This window comes from Apteryx mantelli, chromosome 3 (assembly GCF_036417845.1).
Source record: "Apteryx mantelli isolate bAptMan1 chromosome 3, bAptMan1.hap1, whole genome shotgun sequence".
Classification (NCBI taxonomy): Eukaryota; Metazoa; Chordata; class Aves; order Apterygiformes; family Apterygidae; genus Apteryx; species Apteryx mantelli.
This window is the reverse complement of record NC_089980.1, coordinates 125723794-125747983: the sequence shown is the minus strand read 5'-3', so window position 1 is coordinate 125747983 and position 24190 is coordinate 125723794. Positions and strand designations below refer to the sequence as shown.

At 34.9% G+C, this 24190-nt stretch overlaps 1 protein-coding gene across 1 annotated transcript in view; it reads left to right on the top strand.

Annotated features, from left to right (window-relative positions):
• NBAS (NBAS subunit of NRZ tethering complex) overlaps positions 1 to 24190 on the top strand; it is a 193926-nt gene that overhangs the window by 52864 nt on the left and 116872 nt on the right. Inside the window, 9 exon segments of the mRNA XM_067294611.1 lie at positions 409 to 471; positions 1004 to 1126; positions 2661 to 2763; positions 4971 to 5194; positions 7069 to 7181; positions 11136 to 11249; positions 19498 to 19611; positions 21476 to 21633; positions 23819 to 23917. Of these exon segments, the coding sequence (XP_067150712.1) occupies positions 409 to 471; positions 1004 to 1126; positions 2661 to 2763; positions 4971 to 5194; positions 7069 to 7181; positions 11136 to 11249; positions 19498 to 19611; positions 21476 to 21633; positions 23819 to 23917 (1111 nt within the window).

The following is a 24190-nucleotide window of genomic DNA, read 5'->3' as shown; positions in this document are numbered from 1 at the left end:
CTTATGCTAATAAACAGCAATATGGCCATGTGAGAGAGGTTTTAATGCAGAAGGCCTGTGCAAAGGAAGAATAATTCTGGAGAAAATGAAAGCATAAACAGAAGGAGGAGATGTGATCTAGTCCTCCAGTATCTTTTACATGTAGAAAGGACAGATCCTGAGAAAAGTCTTCAGGGCAAAAGAAAGGTCTGCTCTTAGGCTTAGTCTCCATTTTAGCTATTCTTCCAGCAAAAAGCTGACAGATTTAATTTTTTTCGAGTAAAAACATGTATTGTTTATTCTTATAAAGGAATGTTTCAAACCTGCCAGTACTTATTTTCCTACCCGTCATATGTATTATATCAACAAAGTGCAAAAAGTATGATTCTATTTATTTATTTATTTATTTATTGTAAAATATCTTTGCAGGACTGAAACAGATATAATTAACAGTCTTCATGATGAAGTAGATGAACTGGAACAAATTCTTAGGTATTTAATTTTACCCAAATAAATTGTACATTCTTATAGAAGTTACTGGGCATATCCAAGAGCGTTGACAAGAAAACAGCAAGAATGTTTATCTTGTATTGTGCTGTTGGCATGGTAATCTTCAAGGTTTTGTGTTCAGAACTTACCAGTTTTGAATGCTTTTTAGCTATTTGAATATTATAAAACTACACAGATATTTCCCTTGGAATATGATCTTTGGTGGGGAGGGGCACTCCTAAAATATCAGGGGGACTTTTTTCATCTTGATAGACTATAATGCTTTGAATGGCCTGAAACCAAAAGCTGCGAATATACTTCATCGATTTATTGATATTATTTAGTTATGTTAACACCACAGTATTTTTAAATTTTTGATTAAATAATGTTACTTTGGCTAGTCCTTTCTGATATAGACTTTACATGGAGAGACTTCTTTGTGTTAAGAGTATGTTTGTTACAGCTTTAAGGCTCCTCCAGCAGAGGTAGTTGTACAACTGTGCAGAATTCAAAAATGTTGACTGTTCACTTACAGTGTATCGGAGCTTTTGGAGAAACATGGGCTTCGGAAACCTGTTTCATTTGTGAAAGACACTAAGAACAACCTGGAGGAGGCACAGAAGCTGATGATTAGGCTGGCAAGGCACACAGGTCGCAAGTTAGTATCCAAAAGGGAACTGGAGATAAGAGGGGGAGAGTCAGGTAACAGTGCTTACCTGCAGAGAGCGTACCTCTCTGTTTTGTTACAATAGAGAACTGTTGTGTTCAGACTGAACACAGCGTCCATAAAACACATTTGTGAAACTGAAAATTAATACTGTTAGTGTTTTGGCTGCATTCTCCAGATATCAAAGGTATTGCCCTGTTTCAAACTCTTTGCAATATCTTTGTGCTTTGTTCAGTTCAACAAACCTGGAAGGCATATTGGCTACAAAGTGCTGTATGATCAATAATAATTAACATATAGTAAGTGTGTCCTTTAAGATTTATTTATTTTTATGGGAAGTGTAGAATTTGTAAAATAACACTTTTGCATGTTTTCTTAGAGGCAGTCGTAGTAGAGTAATTTAATGATTCAACTTACCGATTCTACCTCATCTATTACTGATATAATTTTTTCGTCTTCCTTTATAAAAATGACTCCTTTTAATTGTACTTCTAACTGTAGATGAGTTGTTATGCAGCTTCTGAAATAGGCAGATTAAAAAAAAAAAATTTGAATCATGGTAAAAAGCAGCCCTTACTGTGTTTTTTTTTGTTTGTTTTTGTTTTTTTTTGTTTGTTTGTTTTAGTTAAAGTAAATGCAGACAATGTTTCATCAGTGGTGCTAAGGTAGTGCTTGCCTGGTACATGCTGAAAGCTTTTTAAGACTTCTAAAGATCTTTTTTTGGAAAGACAAAGTCAATGCCTCCGTAGGAAGAATGTTGATTTTTTTTTTTCCACTTGTTTGTAGAGATCCTTTGCTTTGCAAAAATGAAAGCTAATACCACATGAGAAAATCACTGTTGGCTGGACTAGTATACATATTTAAAACAGTGATTTTTTTTCACTCTATAATGCTCAATCAAAACAATGTCTAAATAAACATTCATAGCCTTTTATTTATATAAGTTTTGATAATGGCACATGAAGTTCAATAGGACGCTTTGTGGGTTAAGATACTATGGTTCCAGGTCAAGGATCTGAATCCTATTGTTTCAGGAACAAAATAAACGTTCTGCTTTATTCTCCTGTGGTTGCAGGCAATTGATTAGTCTTTTAAGATTGCCTACAGTAAACAGCACTCTAATGACTCTCAGTGACTGTCACAACTTTGTTTTTACCCAATTATTGGATCACCATAAAGATAATACTTCCAACTTTCTGATGTAATCAAAACCTTCCATGAAACCTTGAACTAGTGGAAGGTTTTGATGAAATGTGCTTAAATCCCTATCTTGTTCCACAGAAAACAAAACAAACAAAAAATTCAAGTACTGCATTTTTGTCAAACAAAATTTTATCCTCCAGGCACTGTTATGATGTTAAAACAGAAGCATTCTGTCTCTAAACTACTTTAGGGTAAAAGTCCAATTAAAGATTGAGATAGCTTTCAAGGAAACTGATTTTTTTGAATGATGAAACTGTAGTATTATCAGCCTTTCTTTAAAATTGTTGAAGAAGAGAATATTTAATTTAAAAAATGTTCATAGGCAACCATCAGTCAGTGAGACACACTGGAAAGAATTGCTCCAGGATATGCTAGACATGAAGCAGAAAGTATATACATGCTTACATGCAGATACTTGCTATGAGGTGAGTTTTATGTTTTCTCTTTTGATTTATGTGCCAAGTAAGTTACAAATTCTCATTTCATATTATTGCTCACAAATGGAAATACATTTTCATGTGTTATATTACTTCCTGGTTGTCTGTTTGGCTCATTTATGGTGTTTTCAATCAAAGCAGGAACTTCCTGTGTTAATTCATTTCATCAAAAGCCCCTGTAGTATTCTGTATATCTTTTACTGGAATTAAGCTTTTTTAAAAGTGACTCAACTTCTGGATACTTCCTAATTTGCTTCTGTTGACAAGTATCTTTATTGCTAAACATTCTAAATTAGTGGAAAATAAAACAATTTTTTAGATAAATGTTATCTTGAACTAAGTATTTTTTAAACATGAAGTTCTAGTTTGATAGTATCACCCAAGATACATAAAGGATTATGGGCTTTTTGCTGATTGCAGTTAAATGAAATAATGTGAAATGAGAAATCTAATTTAATTTGAAGGGGGGAGGGAGGGGGAACCTACCTGTGCATAAACCCCAAACCAATGTCATTAATATTTGCAAAGAACAGCTATAAGAGTAATGTGGAATTTGCTATGGTATGTACTGTTTATTTACATTTTCACTTCAGTATACTGTAGTTTATTACAAAAACTGCTCTATGTCCACTATGAACTGTATTTAAATCTTGACATCCTTTAAAAGCTTAATAATGTAAGGTTTCTTTATTACAGCTTACAGATTTAATTTGTTATGGCTGCCAGTTTGATTAGCTCTTGGGAAAAGTTTTGAAAGAAAATTAGAAAAAAAACTTGAAGAGAAAAAGCAATTGGGATTCAAGCTATAAATAAAAAATGTCACTCTTTCTCTGCAGTTGTACAATTTGAAGTTGCACGAAGAAAACTGCAATATGTTTAAAGTTCCTGGTTTTGTGACAGGCTAAGGCTTAATATACTTGGAATTTTGTTCGAGCTAAAGTGTATCTTTTTAATTAAAGCGCTAGAGCATTCTGAAATTGAAACTTGTGTGATTTGCTTTGCTGTGATCTTAATATAAGGTTTTTATTAATATTAAATGAATTTTTAACCTCTGGACCTCTTTGGGAAAAAAAAAAGGGAACAACAAATGGTTTTGGAAAAATGATCTAGGAATCAAATTTAGGAAATGAGCTTTGAAATAGAATGTTGTCATATGCTATTATGTTTTGATAACTTAAAAATTGAGAAATGGATGGGGCAGTAAGGATTCAGTATCACATGTGAGGCTTGTATCAGGATCTTTTTTTTTTTTTTTAGCATGCTCCTGCATATATTTTACTTGCATGCAAAATGAATCCTGTCCTCTTGAAGGAGGACTTCATATATATAAATACATATGAACATATATGTGTGTGTGTGTGTAATATATATTGCATATTATGAAGTGGAAGTTGGTCCAAATTATATGTTATTTTTAAGAAACACTGAACTGTGGTGCTTTGGTGCTCTAAAGCAAAGCATGAGATGTTTTGGAGAGGTTCTTCATAGCTAAGAAATGCTCATGTTATGAAATTAAAAACCTTTGACAAAGGTCATATTCTTGCACCTGCTACATTTTTTCAGAAATGATTAAATCCATATGTTGCTTAATTAAGACTGTACTAATCTCTGGTTCTGTAAAACATATGAACCATATATTTTTGAAAGGAATTCAGGCAGTTTTGAGTTTCTTCAAGTAAGTAAAGCTTTTGACCTAAAATTAATTAACAGTTAAGTGTTTCATGGCAGGTGCAGCAATATATTAATATGCATTCTCTGAAGAGAGTCTTGATAAAACCTTAAAGCTTATTACATATGATCATTCCTAAATATTTAGAGTTTCTTCAAGAATAGAGACTTTGTCCTTTTATGATGATATTTTTAAGATCTTAATTCTGAAATGTCTTCTAAGATTCTTGCATGCATTTCGATACCTCAGAATGCAGGTATAAATGATGTCTGATCTCTAGCTTCTATTGCAACAATGAAATTCATAATTTTTTTTCTGCATGAAGTAGAAGTAACTTGCCACTAGTTCATTTTAGCTTTACTTAAAAAACGCAGAAATATTCTCCCTAATTTTTTTTTTACTTAGACTGAATACATTCTTATGACTTCAAAGATTCTTTTATTCAAAGGGAATGGTTCCACAGAATGCAAACATGCTTTCTTGAAGCTCTTGCTGCAAATTATTAACTTACCATTCTTTCTTTTAGATATTCACGGAAAGTCTTTTATGCTCAAGCAGTATAGATAATATCCACTTGGCTGGACAAATGATGCATTGCAGTATTTGGTCGGTGGATCCACTAATTGCCTCCAAAGGGAAGCCACAGTATAGAGTCAGCTATGAGAAAAGTATCGAACTAGTTTTGGCTGCTGGCAGAGAATATTTCAATTCTTCAACCAGTTTGACTGATAGCTGCATGGATTTGGCCAGGTATATTCACGATTACCATATACATAAATACATATTGCTTTTTTAATTGAAACTTGAATTTTACTTTTGCTGTAAAAGGTGGTGAATCTTACATAGACTTGTTTCTCTTTTTGTAAAATAATGTAAATGGAAACAATATCCTTGGCCACTGCCGTCCCTCATTGCTCGAATGATATGTTACAGATTTGGATTGAAGAAAAGTGCAAGTCTTTCCCTGGGCATAAGAATTTCTTATGTGTGTGCCATTTGAACCTTTTCCATGTTCTGGCATGGAACGGTAATTGTGGCCCCTGGTTGCTAATACAAATAGAAAATAGCATATTGATTATTCTTTCATTTCTTTTCTTCCATTGGTCTTCAGATTCTGTTACTTCATTTGAGGCCATCTTCCTTTGTTATGTTAAGAAATAAGCCAAATCCTTCTTCAGAAGGAGATTCAGACATAGAGCAGCTTTCTATAAAGAGTTTGCAAGGCATAGAGGTTTACATGTAGAGGTTGCAGCGTGGGTGATCATTCTTGTGTAAGTTTAGATATGGAAGTATTCTCCTTCACAAGGTAGGTGCAGATAGGTAAAATATCCCCTACATAGAAGACTAATTCCTTGGCTTATCCTGAATATTTAAAATAAAGTTATGTCTTAATATTTCCAGCCTTTCTCTTTTATTCTAAGAATATCCCATTTCATTCATTGTTTATTAGGCGTTAATCCAAATGAATTTTCCATTTTCCTTAAGGCACTTAAAAACAAGCCCAATTTTATAGTCCAAAATATTTCTATGAATGTGTGAACATGTGTTTATACTGTTCAGTACGATGTTTTGATCCTTCTTACACTTTTCTTCAATCAGCTGTTTCAAATGACATATCTTATTTCTATGAATGATTATCAGTATATGGAAGGTAACCTTCCTGCCTGAATTCTCTTTTAGGCAGAACCTATTTTTACCTTAACTCTAGCTAGTTTTGTTTTTGTTTTTGTTCTTGTTTTCCTCTTCCATTCCGGTTTACTCTCTACTTAATCCCAGAATGTTTGTCAGTGCTCCTGCAGAATGTGACTGTTCAGATGGGAACACAGCAAACCATGTCCTTTTAATTTTGAGGTAAACACCTCTATTTCTTAACTAAGATGTAGAGGTAAAGGCCACATGACAAATTACACAAATAAAATAGTTTTCTCTTTGTGCATGGTGTGTTAAGCCATTTTACATGTAGTAATAAACCTTTGAGAGTGTTGTTTGCATGTGGATTTCTTGTTAAATATGTATTACTAAAACTACATGTGAACATATTGTACCGTGCTGAAAGTTTTATTTAAAAAATGCATACTATGAAATAAATTATATGAAAAGTTTTCTTTTTGAAAGGATTTTTATTTTGTGTTGTATCAGTTTTATTTTCATTTGTTGAATATAGTTGATGAAATTGGAACTTCTGACAAAGGATCTTGCATTTTCACTCAACTTTTTAGAGTTTTGCTTTTAACCTTTAATATATGGCAACACCAAAAATTAGTAATGGTAAGGACAAATGTTTCCCGAAGTAATTATATGTTTAAATACAGAAGTCTGAAATGTCTGTCTTTCATTAAATCTGCTGTAACTCTAATTTCAGAGGAGTTAGGCAGCATTCTTATGACAACCCAGTGAAAAAGATTATTGCTATCCAAGAATAGAATTTGGTTAAAATGCTTAACCAGCTAACAGAATTATACTGTAAAACACCTATAATTTATGCTACAGTATCAGTTGAGTATTTTGACTGTTGGTAAATCCAGTACTGTTTTTCACTCATAAAGGACGGAGTGGATTTTTTCTAGAAATCTTTTTTTTTTTTTTTTTTTTTTTTAACTAAAATGTATTTCCTTCCTGCTTAGATGCTGTCTACAACTTATTGTTGACTGTCCAAGTGCTATTCAGGAGGAGCTAGATCTCATTCGTGCTCTTGGTTACCTTGAAGAATTTGGTGTGAAAATATTACCATTACAAGGTACTTCATATTTTTATTCTTTACATGATTACTTGAATCATATCCATAAATATGCTTGGCAAAGTTTACTATTTAAAAACTGTAGATACATAATTCAGTCCAACCAAGTACGTAGCTTTGTTCCATAATACAGTTGATAGCATGTTGCACAAGTAAAGTAAGGGTCCGTCTCCCTCATCCTCCACCTCCCCTCCAAGCACCTGACAGGCACAGACCTTACGATGATTTCAGTATCTTAAAATATTTTTCAGGTGATATGAGATAGGAAAGATGTCTGCAAATAGAATCTGTTCTTGGACTTATTTTTAGTAGTCCTTTTTAACAGATAAAAAACTGAGTATCTGAAGCTCCCAGTGACTTCATTAGAAACAATTTGAGCTCACCTTTAATTTATGAAATAGTCCGCACTTATTCACGTGCTTATGAGCTTTAGAATAGTGCATGGAAGAGAGTTATTTTATGTGGAGGTAGTTTTCATGTCTCCATTGGGGCGTTTCATTTTTAAATGTATTCCTATGAAACAAAATTACAATAGAAGCACACATTTACAATATATATCTCATGGAGATTTACTTTAACTTAAAACTGTTTTGTTACTCAGATTCCAGCAGTATCTAAAGTTGCTAGGAAAAGATTTGAAGGAAAGGATGGTTATAGACATGGAGACAAAAGGGATAAGGGAATAAAATGCAATATGATTTATTAATAAGAGATTGTGCCAGACTAAAAGGTTTTCTTTTTTTCCTTTTTTCCTTCAAACAAGAAAACCAATTTTCTAGGTGAAAGAAATACAACAGGCCTTCTCTATGTAGTTTTCAGTAAAGTAAATGTACAGTATTTTTGTGGGCAACTATGTGAAACTGCATGAACGTTTGGTATTATTGAAAGCACTCGAAGAGAACTGCCTGAAAAGAGCACTGAGACAGAATGGAAGGGAGAAGCGTCAGGCTGCAAGGTGGTCACTTAGAGAGTCTGGAGAGCTGAGGACCAGACTTTTAGTGCTAAGCATTAATGGCATTGGATAAATATTAAGCGAGTGCTGATGAAATTTGCTGATGACAGGATTTAACTTCTGGCTCTGTGCAGAGAACTTTTTTTTTTTTTCTTTAAGGAAAGCATTTAGAGGTCTCTGGAAAATGAAGCAGGTGTTCTGGGATTCTGTTGTTGCTCTACTTTGTTCTCTTTTTGTTCTCTTCTTTTACAAGACTTCCTTTGAAGTGAGCTGCTTTTTCCTGCTTTATATACAGGAAGCCTTCGGTTTCTGGATTGAGAATAAGTCTAGTTTCTAGATCTTGCAGTACTGTGCAGTTAACTTCTAGAGAAAATCATTTTAGTCAGTTTGTTCAGCCTGCAAAAAAGACCTGTAATTTCTGTGTGTGTTTTCTTCATCTTTCTCACTGTGAACATGAAGGTATCTAAAAGAAGGGGGGGGGGGGGGAGGAACTTGATGCAGCATTAACATATCTGTACTAGGACTAATCTACATAATTATAATAATCATGTCTGTAACTTCATTAATGATCCTGCCGTGTCCTTTCTTCAGCATCTTTCCTGTAAATCAAATTAATCTAATAATATTAAAACTATGTTTTAAAATTTTAATGAAAGCATTTAAATGATCAGTTAATTTGATAGCGTGTCATTAAAATAACATTAAGAATCAGTTACTCCTACAGCAAGAATTAGCAATAGACTTTTATTTACACTACTTTATTTCTCTATAGAGGTTTTTTGTTTATTTCCCCAAGCAATCTGTATTTTTAGCAAATTCAGAAGTTAAGATTGGGAACTACTATGATATATTTTAATAATGTGGATTTCCTATATAAATTATCAGTCTATTTGTACTGAAACTTATGTTAGACTGGAAGACTTCTCAAATTTTACTGCTTTTTCTTGCTTGTGTCATCTCCAGCTCATAGTTTGCACATCTTCTCTCTGAGTCTTTCTTTTTACCACTGAATAACGACAAAAAAATAGTAAGCAAAAATGCCAAGGTCTGTATTTTCCACAGAGCTAGGAAAAGAACAGAGTTTTGTTTTGTTTTTTTTTGTAAATTGTTTTTAATATATATGCAATTTTCAGAAGCTTGAGTACTGGAATATATAAGGGTTTGGGTGCTTTCAAAGCTCTGTATTTTTGGTTAGTGTTTTTAGTCTTTTATCTTTCAAAGCACTGTAAGATCCTGCTGTAATAAAAATAGTCTAAGCACATTTATAAAGCTGTACTGTTGACAGGTGAATACAGCTCCAAAGTTCTTAAATACATAACATGTTAAAAGGTTTTAAATTAATATGCTTCTGTAATGTATACAAATAGAGCTGTTGTATTCAGTACAAGCAGTAGTTTTGCCAAGATTAAAGAGCATTAGATTTTTATAATCTTACGCTGAGAACTTGCTTAAATAAATAGTATGAGACAACATTCAAATCAGTAATACTGGTGAAACATTAAGCATTTTGTCATAAATTAAGTACACCAACATTTGTTGCTGGTACCTACTTGATACCGACTTCAGTAGGTGTGAGTGGCTGCCTATTCATGCTCCAAAATCTGTTGGTTTTCAGAATTTTGTTTTATTTAAATTGTGTAATGTGTATTAAGGGAAGTAGTGTTCAAAGTTCATAGGTTACCAGCTCCTGGAGTTTTCAAGGATATTGGTGATAACCCAACTAGAGACCGGGGGACCTCTATTGACTGTTCACTGTAGACTACTCATTAATATAAAGTAAAAAAAAGTCCATCTTTAATATTAATGAAATTGTGTTTGACCTGTGGTATTGTTTCAGCTTACTTTTAGTTATGTTTAGATACTTTGACAAATCTCAGTTGTATAGTCAGTGAATGAAAACATTTGCTGGAGTATGCAAATGTATGTATGTGGTAGAATATTAAAAATAGAATTAAACCTGTAACCTTTCTTGCTCCTCCATTTGTTATCTGTCCTAGTCTAATTTGATTTCCAGAATTTATTAATGGAGTTTCCATTAATGGAGTGTTTCTTTGCTTCCCCCTTCACCCCTTCTTTTTTCTAATTATTATTTGTAGGTCTAATATCTTCTGGTTTAGACACAATATACTAATATGGAGTGCCATCCGTTCTCCCCCCCCCCCCAGCAGAAATTAATATCTTACTGAGTGTTAAGTGGGAGATTTGCAAGGCATTGCTCTGTGTTCTGAGAACTTCTCTGATAAGAAAATGCTAACTAGCTTTTTAAACCAGCAACCTGAATTTGCTCATTAACTAGCTATCTAGTTTATGAACTGAAACAAGTTTATGATATTAAATGATACAATTAAGATAATTGTTTAACTCTTGGTAAACTTTTGTTTAGCTCAGCACTGATTCTAAACCTCTCAGGATGTGGTTAACGCAATCTGTGCAGGCTATCCCTCCACTTGCTCGTAAAATTTTTATGTAAATTAAAACAACTTGAAGATTTTGACTATGCCTTTTTTTTTCTTCTTTCTTTTTTTTAAACTGTGTAATGTATCGTGTCCACTCTAATATAATGTATAAAGTGAAATTTTTTCAACATTATGAATCAAAGTTTGAATAAAAACTCGGTAATGTCTGTTTTAGCAGTCTTTCTGAAAATCTTGCAAAAACTGTATTTTTCTTAAAAGTCCTCTGAAGGCGTATAAACAGAATTGTTTAAAAACACTGAATCTGAAAATCTGAAAATAATTTTTTATTTAAAACAGTATCTCTCGTCCTCCTCCATTCCCAACCTGACTTGCTAGTGATTGGGGCTGCACATATTGTTATTTAACATTCTATTCATAGATACAGTTGAGGATTTGCATGCAAGTAATTGTGAGCTTTTTTTGTTTTTAGATGATGTTCACATTCTTATACTCACAGGCACTGTTTCTATGTGTACAATGTTTAAAAAGAAATATGGCTAGAAGGTTAATGTATACAGTCTCTAACACCTACTCTTCTTTCAACAGTGCGTTTATGTTCAGATCGACTTAGCCTTATCAAGGACTGTCTTACTCAGTCATCAACAAACTACAAGCAGTCTGCTAAGCTTCTGGGACTTGCAAATTTATTGAGGATTGCAGGTAAACTGTTATAAAATACTGGACTGCAAAACAACATATATTTGTGTTATGCTCTAGGACATTTGAGTTGATCATTAGGATGTCTGTTCAAGGGCGTCACTAAAAAGTCCTCTGGAAGAGCAGTCATCAGGGAGGAATGAAATATTTTACAGGAATGAAATATTTTACCTGTAAAACAGCTGATCTTGAAGTCAGCTTTCTAACCTTCTTTACTGCATAAAATAAGAACAGCCTTGGCTAATTTGGATTTTGAACAAAAGCTCATTTCAGATTTGAGTTATGGATGAAAGTATTTTATGTCTTACAGTCAATTGGTAGTACTGAAATTGCAGTAAATCTTTTGTCCCTGTCAAATAAGGTAGTTTGATTTAATAACAGTTCTGTTTAGGTTAGAGGAAAAAAGTCAAATGTGATGCATAAATTTCAGTTATTAGACAGACTTTTGTCTATGCTTGGTGCATTGCCTTTGTGTGCTCAAAATAATGTGTTGGAGAGCTTGAATATTCATTGGAGGAGCTGAACATCTTGAAGGATTGAATCCTTAGTAAAATAGCTCTTTTGTACTGAATTGCTACTTTTGTAGAAAAAGTAAGAGAAGTGAACTCAGCTTTGTCTTCAGAGTTACTGAACTGAACTTAGTCTTTGGTATTGCTTCTAGGTTGTTCAAGCAGTAGCAGCTCTTTTGAATGGTAGAGAATAAAGCTGAGTGTATAAATGTTGATAGTTTTGCTTTTTGTAAGGATTGAAGTGGAGAGCAGAGAAGAGGGACCTCACCGGCATTTATCGTTCATTGGAGGGCCGGTCAGGGGGTGGGTTTGACACTAGTTTGCTTGCTTTCTTGGGAAAAAGTTTTCCTGTTTCCCCATTTATGCTATATTCTTGTTCCGGTAGTGCTTTTTTACTCTTTAGAACACCACTAGTGGGCTTTTGGAAAGGGAAAAAAGGAGGAAGGGAAGACTCTCAGATATGTTGTGAGCAGTATATATTTTAGATTGCTTGCCTAAAGTTTCCTTTAGACCTTTTGATTTTTGAAAAATACCCCATCAATATCACTGCAAATATAATACTGCAAATTTTTTATCACCTAGCCAAATAGAAATTCGTATTTCATGAAGTGTGGTATATAAAATCAATGCATTCCTGCATTGTCATTGACACATCCCTGGCTAATTCTCTCTCTCTTTTGTAAGCTTTTAAATCTTTTAATATTATCTCTTATGCTTTTAGGAAGCTGTAAAGGGGCAATTATTGCATGGTAGTCTATACAGAGGGAGGGAACTATTCAATGAGGTTGGTTGTGATTATGAACAGAGATGCAGAAGTAAGTTTGACCTCCTGAGATGACTGGGTCCTAAAGAAAGGAATCACAGCAAATAGCATTGTGACTCTCTAGAAAGTATTATGTTCCTGTTAGGTAGCATTGCTACTTGAAAGGTGATAGAGGGAGGGCATGGTACCATACTAGGTGATTGGAGCCAATCTACATAGTTATGTTAATTTTGCATGTAATCTCCTGTTCTGTATAAAGAACCTAGCATGAGAAAGTCATAACTCATTATTTAAAAGTCTTAGAAGTAAGGAGTTATCTTCATATTGGTTCAAAAGTGAAGACTGATATACAACAGCTTCCTCCTTCCCTCTCCCCATATCAGGTTAAAATTTATTACTTTTTCTTAATATGCCAGGGTTTTTAGGCTAATGCTGCTGCTTTCTCTTTTATGAATCTGGATGATTTTCTTTTCTGGGGAGAAAGAAAATCAAAATCCAAAGTGCTCCTGTGGAGCTTAAAAGCATAAAGCCCTGGTTTCCCCCCCAGTATTGATGCTTTAGCCATGCATCAGAGCCTACAGTGCCCTGGCATGTACCTTTGAACATGGAACAAACTCCTGGCTCCTATCTCCAGGGAATAAAAGATGAGAGGCAACGTAAATTAGGTAGAGAATTTTAGGGAGTCCATGTAGAGTTCGTTGATAACGGTAATAGATTGTCTGTGTGCTAGCTTTATAATCATTGTAAAACTTACTTAGACTTTATTGAAAAGGAAAGGTTTAAAGAGAGATTCAAAGTCAAATGATGAAATAGCCTCCTGTTTTATTTATTTATTTATTTATCTTTTTATTTGTGTGTGTGTGTGTGTGGTTGGCTGTCACTTTTTAGGGAGGTGAATGATTTTCAAACTAATTATATGAAAAATTACATGTTTATTCTAAGAGTATTGGGTTCACTGACTTTAGAAGGTTAACCTTAGGAATAATGGTGGTAGTTGTTCCTCAGGTAAATATGAAATTTTTGTAGTAAAAGTGTATCTCAGCGAGCAAAACACTGCTTTGACACTTGCCATTATTTCTCTTGTCTCTTACGCTAAATAAATGTATCACTCTGTCAGTTTTTGTGTTATTTTTTCCTCTGTTACAGAATAAGATTTCTTTAAGAAAGGGAAAAATAGCAGGAAACATTCATGCTTGACATTCTATCCTATTAACTAGTGTCCAGAAGAGGGTCAAAAAACCCTTAATAAGCATACAAAGGAAATGACTGTCATCATTATTTAAAAACTCATATTGGTAAATGCAGTATTTTTAATAGTAAAAAGAAAATCTATATGGCTGGAATGCTGGCATAGCCTTAATGATAGCCTGTAAATGAAAATTCTCATCTGTAAATGAAGATTGTCTTAAAATTTAATAGTTGATATAAAAAAAAAATCAGATTTTAAAGCAAGGTATTTATAAAGGGTATTTCTGTATCTGTCAGCTCATAATTTTAGTTTTATTGAGTTACAATTTAATATGGTGAAGAGTTATTTTAGGACTTGGTAATCATAAAGAGGATAACAAAGGTTAATATTATCCCACAAATTATATTTTATTGCCAAAAGGGCAGCTTACACATTGAATTAAGATTTGTAAATGAGTATATTTTATTTTAAGGTGAATAGTAAAAATAAAAACTTACTTGCCATTTTAAAACAACTAGCCTTTGTTAGCTGTTTAGTTCTAGTTCTAATTGTTGTCTCGTGTTCAGTACTTATCTATATTGGTTATGCATTCTCAAATTTGCAGCCCCTTCTATTCTTTATCCACCATGTATGTCTACCAGTAGACTGCTTTCTAATGCTTTATCTACTAACTGGAGGGATTGTATCAACCTTTTTCCCCGCACTGGGTTGCTGATTTTGAAAGAACTCTTTTGAGATACATTTATGTATATCTATAACTATATAAATTCTATATAATAAAATTATAACGGATTTGTGCTGTATTCTCTTAACAGCTTGTATTTTAGAGAGTAGCATTGAAAGCAAGTAATGGAATTTATATTCATACTCATTGAAGGTAAAACATTATTTAGGTAATGATATCTGATCTGGGCTCTTAACTGCTGTATGATATTTGATTAATGACAGTAAACTCTGCTTAAGCCTCATTATCACTGCCTCTCTAAGACAGGCATACAAGTGTTATCTCAATTTTGCATATAAGCAACATGAGCGAGAGATAATGTGTTTAGCAAGACAGTCAGAAAATCTGTAGCTGATTAGGGAACTGGAAGTGTTCCAAGTCGCATGATCCTTACTTAATCCGCACTCAGTTAAGAAAAGATGCAAAAATTTATTTTAAGTAATTACTTGCTTATGAGATAGAAGAGTAAAAAAGGAGTAAAAAAAAAAAAAAATCAGTCTTGTGTATCAGAAATTAAGAGCATCTTCTCTATTGTTACTGTGTTCAAAAAGGTCCAGTGAACATTGCTCTTTATTGTGACAGTTTTTGAGTCAGGCATTCTAGAAATAGTTTCGATTCATTTTTCTCTTCTCTTTCAACATTCTTATGGTAATTCAGTTAATTTTAATATCCATAAGCTAATTCTAACAAGTTTAACCTGTGCTCAGATTTCTAAGTACAAGCTTTCTAACATTTTGAAACTCATCTGCCTCAGTGCTGACTTTCTTGCTTGATGTTGTCGTGAAGGAGTGATGAACTTCACTCATAAGAGGGAATCAGCACTATGTTTATTGTGGTAAGATAGCGACTTAACAAAGTTCAGTCGTAAATAAGAATGATTTAACGAGGTTCGATTGGCAAGGTTCACTCAGTTATTTACAGCGTGAAGGACAGGGTCAGATGCATGTGCAACGGAGACCCTCCCGTTGAGTCACGAGGTTCAGACTGGACCCCCTTGCTTTCTAAACTCCTTCGGAGAGGAGCCTAGGTGTGGCTGGATCTGATCCTTGTCTCAGACTTGGTCAACGGCTTATGTCTAAGGGATTATGCGCACAATTAATCAGAGAGAGAACTCAGCCAAGTTTCGTGAAGTTCGCAAAAGTTCAGCATGCTATTAATCACTTACCAAGGATCTGTCACGGGTAAGGAATCTCTCAACCTTGAGGAGTAACCTTGAGAGGCGTCCCTGCTCAAGGGGAGGTTCTGCAGTGCAGCCTGCTGCTGTGCAGGAGAGCTCAAGGGGCTCTGGGCTGCCCCCTGTTTATGGGGGGGAGATGATTGACTCATAGTCATATTTGCATGCTAGATGGGTCTTAGCTGGTGCATGCTCAATTAGCCCCTGCCTACTTGCTGTTTACAGGGAGGTCAGGTTGAGGGGGAGAGAGCCCACTGGGGGGAAAAGGAGCACACTGTCACAGATGTATATAGAAGTAACCAGACAGATGGTTTGTGGTCTTGTAAAGGTAGTTAAGATGGAACTCCTGGATTCTACATACAGTTTTGATTCTGTTTGACTCTCAAGTTTTTATGACTTGTTCTCACTCGGGTTACTGTTCTCTCTTCTGTTTCACCCACTCACAAGTTTGGCATGCATTTTACCTGAAATGTCTTTTTCCTTTTAATGACCTAAATTGAATTCAAACTTTTTTAGAGCATTCGACTTATCCTTTTTTCTTTTTTCTCAAGTAAAAAAGATTTCCTATCATTTCTGAGACTCCACATCATTCCTAATTCAATATCTGCTTCTGTCGACTTTGTTTATGACATTTAGCCTTCAGATAGGAGAATATGGTAGGGAGGGAGGGGAAACTTGGAGACTCCCTTAAATCTTACTGAGTGGAGTAACCCTTAGAATAGAAATGCATCTCTCATGATGAAAGGAAGCGGTAGTCCTAAGGATCTAAACACACTCACTTACTCGTACATGCACACACTCACTATTTCACAGATAATGCAAGGGAAACTAAACTAACACAACCTTTCCAATTTCTGAACTTGATTTGTTTAAATCTGGATGTCAGACAGTAACATTAAAGGTTAATATAGATTTATGTGATAAAATAGGGTTATCATTTTAACATTTTTTTTTTTCTTACTGAACTTTTTTTAAAGCTTGGGTATCTGTCAAAATGGCAGGGGAACAATTTAGAATTAAAAAGCTATTTCACTTTTGTAAGACTTTATTATTAAAAATCTCTTCAAAGGAGAAGTTGTGAAGCTGCAGCAGTGAATTTTTTTGTGTTTGAATGTAGGAACAAGAACGTGCCGCTAATCTGCAATAAGTGGTATTTTAAGTGACTGCACCACTGAGGCGATGAAAGCCACATGAAGAAAGTCTCTGGCTGTGTGTTGCAGGGGATTTGCTAGTCATGTTGGGGCTGACAGTCGTTCTATGGCCTAAAAGTATGTGTCAAGATAATGGCAGTTTAAATGAGAGAAGAATGGAGATAAGGTAAAAAGTATAGCCGTAGAATGGAAGGAGAAGGATTCGTATATTTTGTGCTTGCACTTTTGTGAAACATGCAAAGGTGTAATCTACTGCATCAAACTTGATTAGCCAAAAAAGATGGAGGTGAGTGGGAATGGACAGACTAGTCAGCATATGACTGCTCAAGCACAATTAAGAAAAACAAAACAAAAAAAGCAGTTCCTTGCTCCAGGTGTTCCTCCTCTCTTCCATCCAACCCCAGTGTTTTTAAATAATAATAAATATCAGTGATTATTTTGTCTAATTGAAGTCTGAATAAAAACAATTTGGCTAGTCTTACTGCCTTTTATTTGTCTGCCACTTAGACAAATCTCTCCACAAGTATTAACACTCTCAGTGTGGAGTGGGCATGAGATGGTGAGTGAGAACTACGAATGTCTTGCTTATGAAATGTCAGTTCAAATTTAACTTTTGCAGATGGAAATGCCTTTTTGTCATCTCTAATTGCTATTGTCTGGATGAAAAGTTCCCAGATTCCAGCAGGCAAAACCACACAAGTGTTGTGTTGCAACGTAAGATCCCTGGATGTGACTAATTCACAAGACCCTAGGGCTGTTGGTGCGGGCATTGGTGGGAGTAGGGCAAGAGGCCCAAGACAGAATGATAGGAAGCCAAGCTGTTCTCCCAGCTGAGTTAGTCTTGACGCACTAGGACTATGGAAATCTTGGTTGAACCTTATAATTAGGGGGGCAACTTCGTTTCCATGAGTGTCATTCTGGTACAACTGGTACGTCTTATCTTTTGAAAAAGCTTTGAAAAGAAATTCACTTTACCTGTGTTGATGGATATGTAAAGTAGAGTTTAAAAATAACAGCTACATAATTTAAGAACATATACTTTAAAATAGCTTTTGGAAGTGGATTTGTCTAACCTTCTGAAATATTTACATTTCAGAAGTTGTAATAATACAGTTTCATAAAGCAGTGCCCTTTTCAGATGACTGCATCAGCAATGACTCCTTAAAATCTATTTTTAATAATGGGGGGGAAGGACATGATCAAGAAACTTGCGCTGAACCCCCCCCCCTTTTTTTTTTATTAGCTTCTTGCTCTCCTTCTCTCCTAAATTAAAATGAATAGCATGGGATTATTTTTCCTGTGTATGTTTAATCACCTTTCCAAATAGTGCATGGACATAAGCACTCTTTTGAGCACCAGGCTGGACCAGCTGGTGTCTAGAGGTCCATTTCAATGTAAATGATTCTTTGATTCTATCGTGTTCATTCTAAATTGGAAAAAGGTAAGAAATAAGTTTCTGGTAAAGGCTTTGAAAAGGAAGGGAATTGTCCATAATAAATATTCATAATCCCCTTACTTTCCGGAGAAATATAAAATGTGGGAAAACATTACCAGGGTACTTGCATATGCTTTACCCCAAAGACAGTCCGCACGACTATAATAAAAAAAAATGTCGCACATATATTTCAAGGTCTTTGTTTTTGCTTATAAAATCCTATAAATTCTTCAGTAGGCATGTGTGCGGTTGGTGGGGTTTTTTTGTTTGTTTACTTGTTTTGTTCCCTGCACTGTATGATCTGTTCTTGCCTAGTGATACGCAGTTTAACGCATTGTGGTTCCTGAAGACTTCAGTTAAAAATGTTACACCTTAGGCTTCACGAAAGGTTAGTAGAGAGCAGGTTAATTCAGAAGCAGTAGTGCAGGTGTTAAAAGCTTTTCTTCTCTTAAGATTATTTTAAGTATGCTCACGGTAAAGTGATTGAACAGAAAAAAACTGTGGTGGTGGGTGAAAAAACTCTTAACTCCTGCATAGCTAGAAGTTGTGCTGAGTCATCTGGCATTAGGAAATACTCTAAGATTTTTTTCATCTGCAGTTACTGATCTCTTAAAATGCAGGTCAGGACATTTTTCACAGAGATTCTTGATGAAACTTTAGTCAGAAGAGTTTTATCATATCTGAAGTGTGTTGGTTTTTGTTTGTTTTTTGTTTTTGTTTTTTGACTCATAGTTGGGAGAAGAGGCACCGGGCAGAAGATCTAGTGATCAAAATGCATGCATGATGTGAAACTCTCTCAGTTCTGCTCTCTAAATTTAGCAGAGTAGGGATTGTAATAGCTGTCTTCCACTTCTCATGAATCACTTGGCTCCATGAAGTAGATGTTTAAATTGAGGGCTTTGTATACTGTAACAAAACATAATTTTCCAAATTCTTTTTCTATTACAGTTCACAGAAGATGTCATCATTTTTGTCAGTATTTGGATTTATATCTCCCTTAACTTTAATACCAATTTTGATATATTTCCATCTTGGCCATCACATGAATGACTGTGTTTACTTTCTTTTCAAACTCTTTTTTAACCTAGACATAATATGCTGTGTAGATTCTTCAGCTAGCTATGAAGCCAATGCTTTTAAAATAGGTAACTGTTTTTATTGTTTCCTTCAGGAAAAAGTAGGTAATTATATTTCCACAGGGTGGGTCTTTTCATGCTGTGGCATACAGTTTTATGAAATACAGTAGTGAACTTAAATTGAATATTACTTCTAGGTACCTAATAAAAATGTTCAATTTTTCTTACAGGAGATGACCAAATGGAAAGAAAAGGTCAAGTTTTAATCCTTTTAGTAGAACAAGCTCTCAGTTTCCAGGACTACAAAGCAGCTAGTATGCATTGCCAAGAGCTCATGGCCACAGGTGAAGTAAATAAATGGGGCTGGTGTAATTGTGGTGGAAATCTGAGTCTGCTGAGATTCTGCTGGCTGTAAAATATGAAATTGTCCAATCTGAAGTAACAATCAAAAGTCAGCATATGAACTATGAAAGACAGGTGGTATGAAATATGACAGCTCCTGTGTAAGTCCCAAAATAAAAAATATATAAGCCCTGGTGACTTCTGGAGGAATGTTCTCTTCTTTTAGTCTGTTTAGTTCCCCGAGAGCTCTCAACAGAAGTTGTATACTGCAATTCAGATAATCCTTTGTTTTTCATGACAGAAGCTCATAAAACTGTCCCATCTGGGATTTTGTTCTTAACTGTCTCCTCAATGCTTTTTTTTCTTGTAAATTACTCAATAAGGGGGGAGAAGGAAATGGAGGAAAATGTTTTAATTTGTCTCACTGTTTAAATCCTTAGAGTGCTATGTCCTAGTATCACTTGTTAACGTTCATGTGAAATACTGTTGAGATTAAACATCTATGTTGGTCCACACCTATTCATTATCATTTATACACTATTTCTTTTACTATATCTCATATTTCTTCTATATAAAACTATGGAAATATAAATTAAATAAGTTAAATAACCTTCTTAAACTGTGTTCCAACCTGAAAAAATTGAATCACATGTAAATTTTTTCTGTAGGATTGCTATTCCACTTGTTTATCTCTGGAAAGATAAAAAAAATATAAGAAATGTAACTTTGTTAGCCAGTTGGGTAACAGTCTTGTATTAGTTTAGCTTTCCATCTTAAAACAATATTTTATGCTGTAGTATTAAGTGCTGACTTTTGTTTCTTACTAAGTGTGCACTTTAAAAGAAACAATTGAGGTATTTTTAAGCTGAACCTATACTGAGTTTTGGAGACACTCTTGTGTGGTACGTTTGGGCATATCTGAACTTCTTGGCCTTCTGATAAAAGGTGCATGTGATGGATAGGGGCTCAGGAGAGGAGGCTTGCAGATTTCTGTAACCTTTTCCTACTGTGGGAAAAATGGATCCTAGCTGTTTGTGATACTTTTGTTGCAAGACAAACACACTCAGGTGTGTTTGATGCATGTAATATGCAAATACACAGAGCAAATGTATACAGCAAACACTGTATGCCATACAGTAGTTACCATAACTATTAGACTTGTAGCCTTAGGGAGCCACAGTTTCTCATTCATTTCTTTTCTGTTCCTGTTCTCAACCAGGCAAAATATGTGATGGCAGCTAATAGGAATGTGTTGGTCTTTTAGATCTTCAGCTGTCCATCAAAGGCCTTTAAAATATTTGTGATATGTGTATACACATGTGTGCGCGCGTGCACACACACACACACACACACGTGTATATATATATATATATACACCTGTATATTTAAGGATATGAGTGGAAGTAAATGGCATGTATGTATGTCAAGATGCAAAAGAAGATTGGAGTTGTTCCTCTAGGTTTCTTCTCAATCTTGAGACAGGAAAACCTGAGATGAATTGAACTTCATTGAGAATACGAAGTGATATTTTCTTACAATCATTACAGTGATGTATTTAACAGTAAACTCTGAAGAAGTATGTTCTGATTTTCATATTGCAATAAGATACCCATAATGTGTACGTAGTGTGCTTACAGATGTCTGCTGGACTGATATCTGCACTATGATAATGGATCTTCTAGATACTAAGTCAGTATGAAGTTGAGTTATGTTTGTTTTGTGGAGTGCGCCCTTCTCAAGGAATGTTAAGTGTTGGCAGGAATAGCCCCTGCCCTACTTTGTCTTACCCAATAAGAACTATGAATCATCCTCCTGTCATTTGCAAAGCTTGCCAACCTCAGAAGCAAGTTTTGTGTTCCCTTATAGGTTATGCTAAAAGCTGGGAGGTATGCAGTCAACTCGGTCAATCTGAAAGCTACCATGACTTGGGTATGCGTCAGGAACTCATGGCTTTTGCTCTGACGCACTGCCCCCCAAGTGCCATAGAGACATTGCTGGGAGTGAGCAGTTCATTGCAAACCCAGGTAGGTGTTTCTAAAACTTCTCGTGCTAGTTCAGTGCTTACCAAGGTAATAGAGGGGACTTCATTGTTCATTTTTAAGTTTGTGCCTTTAAGTTCTTCTTCTTTTTTTTTTTTTACCCCTCCTCTAACAAGGTTACATCTGTTCTACTGTATTTTTCTACTTTCACTGTTGAATTGCAACAGATAAGGTCTCTTATAACTGTTTTCCTATGAAACGAAGTTGCATTTTAGATCTTAAGTACTTAATACTTCTAGTGCCTTCACTGAATATCTGATTAACATTTTATTGGCAAATGCAGTTAAGCACTTTTTTCTAATATGCTTTTCAAGTTCTGTCAGGTTTTTATAGCTTGTAATGCAACTTCCATTAAGCGTCTACGTACATGTCCATTAAATGTTTATTCTTATATTTTTATGATCTCTACCTCTTTACTGATTTCAGCCATGTGATGGTTTTAATGAAAATAATGAAGACTTGGATATAAATCCTCTTATTAAAATTTGCAATGACTGATTTCTTAGCAGGATCATGTTTGTAGGCACCCAATTGGTCACATATATGCGTGAGAACACGTAGCTGTGCAATTTAAAGATATGTCTTGGCACGGTGACAGAAAACCTTTTGAAAGATTTTAGTTGAAACTGCGCTGCAGTAATGTAGGTTGTCAAAAGGTTAAATTTTCTTTTAATTAAACTCTGGTTTGGCCCATATGCTATTATTTTCTGAGAATTCATATTAATTAGCTTATGTTTTATGTCTCCTGAAGAGAGTAGAGGGGAGAGGGGAGCAATAGATATACATTCTAATTAAGGTAACTGCAAGTGCATGTCCATTTTCTGTACAAGCAATTTTGTAAAGTAGTGTGTATGAGAAAAATGGGAAACATGATATGAAAGCAGTCTCTGCAGCTAAATGGCTTCAATAATAGAATGATATCAGAATAAAATGCTACAAAGGACTCGAAATAAAGTCTAGCTCCTGCAAGCTACTTACTGTGTTGTCATGAAAGACACTCGAATTGAAGAGAAATAGGTACAACACAAGCTTAAATACAAGTGGAATCTTTGCAGGATTGAGACCTGTTTAGTACAGAAAAAAAAAAAAAGAAAAAAAGAAGAAACTTGTTTTTCCCCTTAAGTCCTTATACGTGGAATTAGCATTTGAAGTCAAATAAACTTTTGGCACTGTGTAAACCCAAATTTGTTAGACTTTCTGTCAGTTCAGTGTCTGTATTGCTGCCTCGTCCCTTCCAAAGGCTTCCTTTTCTGCTGGCTGGGATGCAGTGCAGCTGCTCAGGCACCGCTTAGTGTTGTCTCATGTCCCACCTCTTCAAAGGAAAAGATTCTCTTCTCATCACAAAGCTTGAGAGTGAAATTTGCACTCAGGTTTCTCTTTTTGTGCAGTATCGTTAGCAGCAAATGTGCACTGTGCTGATTGATTTGGTGCTGTCCAGTTGCCCCAGCAAGCCAAACTCAAGTTATGATTTCCATTAAAGCACACTTAGTTCCTTATTCCTTGTAGCGTGTAGGTTCTGGTTGTCATACCTTATTTAAATCCAGTGTTTACTTTCCCTATAAGCTATGCATAAGTTTTTCAGCTCTGTTCATTAGTGGCCCTACATGTTCTGTTTAAACTCACTCTCTGTGAGAGGTAGATAAATGCAAAAAAAACCTTTAATATCCCCTGGTCAGCATGGACTTCTGATAAAATACTGTTAGTATCGTACATATCATGTTTCTGTGTTGCAGAAATTCTACTCATTAAACCATTACCTTGTCCTGCTACACTTGCCTCTGTAAAGCTGTCTGTCACCTCAGTGGCACGCTTATGATAACTTTTATGATAACTATTTTACATGGATGTTCTTTAGCCTATGGAGTACCACAGAGTGCACCCCATTCAAACCTAATGAAAACAAATCCTATGTTGTATAAAAAATGCTGCACAAAATCATGCAGAAGGAAAGGCCGTTGTGCCTAGGGGCTACAGTAGTAAGAGGGTGTGAAATGTATATGTGTATGTGTTGGTTTGTTCTCCCTTCCTCCCCCCAGCACCCTCCCCACCCCTTGTTTTTCTATGGAAGCTTTAGCATCCCGAGTTATTGGCTTTCCGGTTACATCAGTGTTATAATTCTTACATTTCATTTATTTGGCTGATGGGGATTATATTTATTTTGTCTTTATAGATTCTTTATCAGGCTGTGAATTACCAGTTACTTCCTTCAGAAGGAGGCGAGAATATAAATATCTCAGGACCTTCATCATTGATCAGTAAGGATACTGAGGTAAGCTTTAAAGATAGTCTCTAAAATACTGATGATTTTATTTTGTATTGTGATGAAGAATTGAATTTGAGGCTTAGCAACCTTTGCCCATTTACCAGACAAAGTGAAAACAATCTAAGAACACACATTGGTAGATGCTTTTCAAGTGCAAGTTTTTGCTTGTATACTTTTATTTATTTTTACATATAGTCTCTTCTGGTCTTGGATGGTTCTTTCTAGGCAATCTCAGCACCATAGAAAAAATATAAACCCAGAGACAGGCAAAGAGGAAAG